The 7,833-nt window shown below is 38.4% G+C and overlaps 2 protein-coding genes across 2 annotated transcripts; both read left to right on the forward strand.

Annotated features, from left to right (window-relative positions):
- The first annotated feature begins 3,090 nt into the window (after window positions 1-3,090).
- Window positions 3,091-3,831, forward strand: LOC149710064 (TD and POZ domain-containing protein 2-like). The gene has a single exon (XM_089860758.1). It carries the CDS (start codon window positions 3,091-3,093, stop codon window positions 3,829-3,831), a length of 741 nt encoding a protein of 246 aa, XP_089716884.1.
- A 608-nt stretch (window positions 3,832-4,439) lies between these two features.
- LOC149710065 (speckle-type POZ protein B-like) lies at window positions 4,440-5,450 on the forward strand. The gene has a single exon (XM_089860759.1). It carries the CDS (start codon window positions 4,440-4,442, stop codon window positions 5,448-5,450), a length of 1,011 nt encoding a protein of 336 aa, XP_089716885.1.
- The last annotated feature ends 2,383 nt before the right edge of the window (window positions 5,451-7,833 follow it).

Below are 7,833 nucleotides of genomic sequence, written 5' to 3' on the forward strand. Positions count from 1 at the left end.
CAGCATCACCCTGCCCCCCTGAATGAATGACTGTGACGTCACGACCCGTGAGGGATGGTGTGGTGTGGGGTTTGGAACCGGGGTCCGATTTCAATCAGAAGAAGATTAAATACAACGTTCATAAATACACCTCTTTGGTATGTGGACAGGAATCTTTTCACGTGTCGGTGATTTTGGGGTTCTGTTTAAGTCAGTTATTGGATTCGAGAATCAGAATTTTGCATTGTCAGGTGTAAGACTCTTGGTGTGAATTTCGATTCAGTGACTTTAAATAATTCGACGCAGGTGCATTAATATTAAAAACTTGATATTAATTAAAATACTCTTGATGTTTTAAAATTATACGCTGGCATTTTACCATAAGTTTATAATATATGTTCCACAAGTATGACGCTTCCTATACTTCGTAATGCTAGGGACTTAACTGAGAGCTAATTCGAGAACAAAGGGAGAATTAACAACACGCGCTTTTGCAGTCCATCTTCCTATTTAGTCTTTAATGACAGCCCCTCACTAGGCGTCGCTTTATCTCGAATCTATGACGTTTCACCTACAAACTCTCAGTAACCAGTGACAAACGTATGCAACATATCTTATGAAGTTATGGTTTTACGTATAGTAACTTCTAAATTATTTAAGACTAGCTAAGATATCCGTTTAAACAAAAACGGATTTATGGGATAAGAACGTCGGAGTTAGCGAATTCACTCCTCATCCTCGCATACTTTATTGAGAAACTTCGTCTGCTTATATTTTGACTCCACCCACAAATTCTGTATATAGCTACTTCTAGAGATCGAATTTGTGGGTGGAGTCAAAATATAAGCAGACGAAGTTTCTCAATAAAGTATGCGAGGATGGTACTAGAGGCTAAAGCTATGATCCGACGTTCTTATCCCATAAATCCGTTTTTGGTTTAAATAATATTTGGCCGATCTTAATGAAATATCTCCATTTTTAAAACAAATTTTTTGCAGCTTTCAATTTCAATAATGCGATGCTTAATTAGGGGTTATTCATAAATTACTGGTCTATAATAGGACGTGTTTTCTATTAAGGCTAGGGTATCAGTCAGCACTTTGACTTGTACAGATATAGATTGTTATCAAATTGCCATTACATTTTTATATTTTAAATAAAAAGTTTGATCCTGAAGGTACTAAGTAACATTTTAAAATTTTTAGTTTGAACACAAAGTTCTTTTTGCGAATCTTAAAAATGTAGATAAATTTTATCCTCATCTTCAGATAGTTGGGATTTTCCGTATACTTCAACCATAAGTTTATAAGATATCATGTTCCATAAGTATGACACTACCTATACTGTGTAGAGACTTACAGCTCGAGCTAGTTCTAGCAGGACGACAAGCGAGAATTGAAGTCCTACACTCGGTGGTTAATTTTGCAGGACTTCCATCTAGGTCCTATTTAGTCTGCATTACTAAGCCCAAATTTGACAGCAGCGCCTCACCAGGCGTCTTCGCTTTACCTCGAATCTATGACCTACCTCACTCACTTCATGACAAGCTCCAGTTTCTAAGTTACCAGTGACAAACTTATGGAAGGAACATATGCTTTAACCTACAGGATATTCCCCTTTTTAAGCAAAAAATTCTAAAGATCCGTGTCCTGGGAGGTTGGGATAAGAAGTATGTACAGTTTAGTGCAAGAGGGAAGCTGAAGAGCAAAGATGGAGAGCGTGTGTGAGAGAGAGAGGGATTGAAAAAGGAAAAGGATGTAAGAAGCGGTTGAAAGATGACATTTTGAGCGACGACTTTGTTCGTCCCTTTGGAGCTTTTAATCCCGATACATTTTCCGGTAAACAACAAAAAATAACTTTGCCAGCCGCCCCTTTTTTTTTACTCCCAGCAAAAACTACTCTTAAATTTTTTTCCTTGTTTCTGGAATCTAGAGGTTCTTGACACAGACAAGCTTTCTGTTCTTAAAGGAGAATGGTCATCAAAAACACTGTTTTAAAAACTGCCCAACCTAACATCTTAAATGTTCTGAATTTTATTTTCGTTGAGTTGAAATGTAGGTGTTAAGTCTAATACAGCATAAGTATGACACTTCCTATACTTCGTAATGCTAGAGACTTACAGCTCGAGATAACTAGTTCGAGAACGACGGAAGCCAGAATTGAAGTCCTACACTCGGTGGTTAATTTTGCAGGGCTTCCATCTTCCCATTTAGTCTGCATTACTAATCCTTTGACAGCCCCTCACCAGACGTCGATTTACCTCGAATCTATGACCTACTTCAATCACTTCATGGAAAGTTCCAGTTTGTAACCAGTGACAATCTTATGGAGGAACATATCTTATGAACTTATGTTAACAGCTAATGGAAAAGGTGTGTAGTATCCAAGATGTTTAGCAGTTATAAATCGTACGTGTTAAGATAATTTGACTATGATAATTTATGGTGCACGTGATTTTTCTTACGCCATAGTTGAAACACCTTGCGTACGTATCATTTCTAAGACTCTGTAATCTCTACTAAAAAAAAACAACTCAACTTTAGGGGCTCAATCCTAAACTAATTTCCTAGAAAAATACTGATAACTCCTTCCCTATCTCATTAAGAGAGTCGGTGAACCAAAGACGTTAAAGTCTCTCAAATCAAAAAATGTTATCTCTCAAGGAAGGTCATCATTTATTCAATCAGTTCCGAAAAAGAAAAATTTATAAATGAATCTCAATTAACTGTTTTCTGCATTAGCTACTCTAGATTTTAACCAAACCATCGCAATATTGAAGTCTCCACGTTAAGAAAAGAAGAAACAAGTTGAAATAAAGGAAAACTAAAATCCGAGTTCAATATGGTCAAACTTAGTCAACCCATCATTATAGTGGTCAACATATCCCTATTATGTATCATTATACCGGTCTTCTGTTCATTGGCCATCACGGAAAATGAGAGTTACAACATCAACTTCAAATGGACAATCCGAAATTTTCTCAACTTCCCAGCGAAATTCGGTGAACATATCAACAGTCCCGATTTTGGTTTTCAAGTTCATTCTCTTGATGCCCGTGTGGAGGTTAGAGCGTCATTATACCCTCGCGGTAGAACTAAAGACGAAGAAGATATGGTATCCGTGTACTTGATCGTGAAGGTACATCCCGTCAGCGCGCTTGTTAGGGCCATGGCGTCGTACGAAATCGCAGTTTTGAGCCGCAATGGTACTAAACTTGAATATGGAACAGTCAATAAAGCTGACGATAGAAACTTGACTGGTGGGTTCGGCTTCAGTGAGTTCGTTTCTTTGAAAGATATGGAAACGAATCACGAAGATTATCTACCGAATGGCCACCTGACCTTGCGGTTCATTGGAAAGGCGCATTTCCGGTTCAACAACTATGTCCCCAAGGTCTTCGCGCCAGAGTTTGCCAGGGAGACATTGACCAGGCTTTTCAAGGAAGAGATAGGTTCGGACCTAATTGTAAAGTCGGTTCATCGTAAGGAGACGGTGTTTAGAGTTCATAAGGGTGTCCTATCTATAAGGTCACCTTACTTTAAGACCTTAATCGAACTGAAACCCAAAGAAAATGAGTTAGACTTGAGTGACCAGATGAACGGTGATGAACTGAGTGATATGATGGAATATATTTACTTGGGGTCAACAAGTAACTTGAACCAGACTTGCAAGACTTTGTTTAAGTTAGCACCGATATATGGGTTCCCGGAACTGAAAGACTTGGGGGAATTGGCCCTGATTGATCAACTGACCACCGACAATGCCTGGGATATGATGCAATTCGCCCATCAACACGGCGCCAAGAAACTCAAACAACAAGCGGCAGCTTTTGTGGCCAATAATATAGATTAATATGCCTTTGAGGACCAAGACACGTTATCAAGATAGCAGAACAATTTTTACAAATATCACCAAAGACAATGGAAAACTCATGTAGGAGCATATTTTTTAGAGTCACGTTCTTGAATTAATTTGGCATTAATTATAAATTAAATCATACGTACAATTAAGCATTTTGTTTGATAAATAAAGAGTTAAATAACCTAACGGAAAAGTTGTACGTAAATGCGTTTCTTCTAATATGTTTCACAGTTAAACTTCGTTAAAAAAAGTTCAAATTACGCAAATATTTGTACTCATAATGTCTTAAGCCTAATTTTAATATCAAAATTGATTGTACACGTGTTTTTTTCTCGAGCCATAGTCGAAACATCTTACGTACGTGGTTTCTTGCCAATTCCTTAAACTCTGTAATCACTATAAAAATAACTGAACTTTAGAGTCTCAAACATCTATTCTCGAGTAGTTATTACAACAGTTTCAGAAATAAAATTTTGATAAACACATCTTTATAAATCGTTTTCTCCTTTAGCCCCTCTAGTTTTTATCCAAACCATCGCTTCAAGGTTAAGAACAACTGAATAAGTTAAAATAAAGTAAAACCAAAATTCGAATTCAATATGGTTAGGCTTAGACTAGAGTCCGTTATAGTGGTCAACATATATCTATTAAGTATAATTACCGTGGCCTTCTGTTCTATGGCCATCACGGAAAACGAGAATTACGACATCAACTTCAAATGGACAATCCGAAATTTCCTCAACTACCCAGCGAAATTCGGCGATTCAATTATAAGTCCTGATTTTGGTTCCCAAGTTCATTATTACGGTGCCCGTGTCGAGGTTAGAGCATCGTTATACCCTCGCGGCAGGACTAAAGAAGATATGGTATCCATATACTTGACAGTGAAGGTACATCCTGCCAGCGCCCTTCTTAGGGCCATGGCGTCGTACGACATCGCGGTTGTGGGTCGCAATGGCACTAAACTTCGAAATGGAACAATAAAGAAAGCTGACGAAGGAAACTTGACCAATGGGTTCGGATTTAACGAGTTCGCTCCTTTGAAAGTAATGGAAATGAATCACGAAGAATATCTACCCAATGGCCACCTAACTTTGCAGCTCGATGGTAAGGTTAATTTCCGGTTTACCAACAATGTCTCCAAGATCTACGCGCCAGAGTTTGCCAGACAGACTTTAACCAGGCTTTTCAAAGAAGAGATCGGTTCGGACATTATGGTAAAGACGATTCATAATAAGGAGAGGGTGTTTAGAGTTCATAAGGGTATCCTATCAGTAAGGTCCAATTACTTGAAGACCTTAATCGAATTGAAACCCGAACAAAATGAGTTGGACTTAAGTGGACAGATGAACGGAGACGAACTGGGTGATTTAATGGAATACATTTACTTGGGATCAACAAGTAACTTGAGCAAAACTTGCAAGACTTTGTTTAAGTTAGCACCCATCTATGGGTTTCCGGAACTGAAAGAATTGGGGGAATTGGCCCTAGTGGATCAACTGACTCCCGACAATGCTTGGGATATGATGCAATTCGCGCATAAACACGGCGCGGCGAAACTCAAAAAACAAGCGGCAACCATCGTGGCTAAAAATATACGTGTACATTAAAATGCCTTTGAAGCAAGCTTCATTTCTACTGCAAGGATTTAAACCAGAGATAGATTTAATTTTAGAAGTAGGAATGGAGAACGTTTGGCATTTACTTGAGTCCGACTCATAGCCCAGTATAGAGCCCCTCTCTCGAACACGTAAAGAAAAGTTTAAATTATCTTATTGGCTCACTTCAACTACGTCTTGATGACGTCGCTGACGGGGGCGGCAAAAAATACGTAATTCCTTTTTACCTCTGTCGCTATGACCCGCCTCTTCTTTCATACCCCTCCGTCCCGTGGAAGGGGGTCCGGAACTTTGACGCGCACCCACACTCTGTTCTCCATTCCTACTTCTAAAATTAAATCTATCCTCGTTTAAACTAGTTCTCTTCAACCAAAAACTTTTATTTTCCAAAAGGCAACGGCTTGGATTTTGTAAAACTTACTAGTTTCGTATTTATTTTGAGTTTGATATCAATTCTCCTTCAAGTCCTTACCATCAACGAAAGAGTAATGACGCAACGTATCTCGACATCGTATTAAAACTCGTGTACAGATATCACAGAATGTCACTTCTTTAAACTATCGTACCAAATTGAAAATGCACCGAATACAAGGCTCTAAGCTCTACTAAGGGGAACTTTGGACTTTCATTCGCCTTTAGTTGTATTACATTCTTAAGTTGAACGAAAAACAATAAATACTTTGTAGACTAAAAAATAGGTTTAATAATAAATCTTTCTATACTTTGTCGTCTATTTTTGTTATTGTCCCTTATTGTTAAAAGATGAGTAGCCAGTCTGTTCTGGGAGTTGGAAGTTAGTACGTAATATGAAGTTTTAAAAAAGAATGCGGAAAAAATAGGTCACTTTAAATTAAATAGCGAATGAATTTAATTTTTCAGCTAGTCCTTGGAATTTTGTATTTTGTGTGTAAAAAATTAATCAAATTCGAAATGTAAACCTTAAAGGGATACACCGAGCTAGAATTTTATCTTTTCTTAATCGAAAGAGCATGTAAAATAATGAATGTTATCAATTGGAGCCATGTTTCTATCTACAATATTAAAGAAGATACATGCAATTAAGTGTCCATAATGGCGAGACACTACGCGTTAGGCTTTCCCGCGAAGCACTGCATGGGAGTACCCCTATTGGACGAAAACGTCAGGTGGTACTAGGCGTCCAATAGTGGTACTTCCCAGGGCTTGACGTTAAGCCTAACGCGTAGTGTCCATTCCGGAAACTTAATTGCTCGTATCTTCTTTAATACTGTCAGAAGTGAGATGAGACTAGAAGTGAAGGGCTCTAGCATTGGTAGTAGATCCTGGCACTAGTGAACAAATTTGAGGATTTTACACCGCTTCCCACGCGCTAAAACTAGAGAGAAAAAATTGGTGGAGTTCCAAAAACATTTCTTACCCCCTTCCCCTCAAACTAAAGCGGCGAAACACAGACGCGGGTGCTTGAATCTAGTTCAGCCGTCTACCACCGCGAGCGTCTCACGTTTTGGAGGGGAAATTCTGAAACCGCCACCAGAGGGCCAACCGTTGGTGTGTTATCAAGAATATTCACTTTCGCCGAGTGAAGAATTTGGCTAGCTCAGTACTTCTGGTCTCATCTCACTTTTGATTCTGTGGATAGAAACATGGTTCCAATTGATATACTCCTTATTTTATAGGCTCTTTCGATTAAAAAATAAAAAAAATTCTAGACCGGCGTATCCCTTTAATCAAAATGAGGGTAATCAAGAAATAACCTGTTAATTGGGTTGTTTGTTATATACTTAAAACGTGTTTAACGTTCTAATTTGGTTCATTTTGGATTCAATTAGGGTCCAAACTAAAGTATGGAATACAAAATACCCCAAGTCCGATTTTATCTCGGATTTTTATTCACTTTGAACTCAACAAAGTTTCTTCGCGAATGTGAAATGCCTCGAATTTATGCCGTCATGTGACTGATAAAGGGACCTCCTAACCGGTCACGGCGGGCCTTGAAAAGTAATGAAAGCATGATTAATCTTCGCAGGATTCCTATTTATTATCTAGGGGGTTGCTTAGCTTTTTGACGTCTATAGCTTCAATTGGGTAGTACAATGTTTCATTACGAATACTCACGAAAGGGATTACTTGTAATCCTTAATAACAGTGTTATAATTACTAGACGTAAATCCGTAATCAATTTACACGGAATCGGAGAGTGATTACCCCCTCGGTGTCGTATTATCCTATTATAACTTTTATCAGGAATACATACAGCTACTAGGAATCATTGTACCTCCATATTAGTTTCTACGCGTGTTTTGAGGGAGGGGCTTGAGTGCTCTCCGTCACACGTCATAAATCTGTTGCCTTTCTAACTGGGGTTTCATTAGTTGGTTATATTCCTGTGGCGCAT

This window comes from Phalangium opilio, unplaced genomic scaffold (genome assembly GCF_054372755.1).
Source record: "Phalangium opilio isolate 3A_F unplaced genomic scaffold, DU_Popi_V2 ptg000011l_1, whole genome shotgun sequence".
NCBI classification, from domain to species: Eukaryota; Metazoa; Arthropoda; class Arachnida; order Opiliones; family Phalangiidae; genus Phalangium; species Phalangium opilio.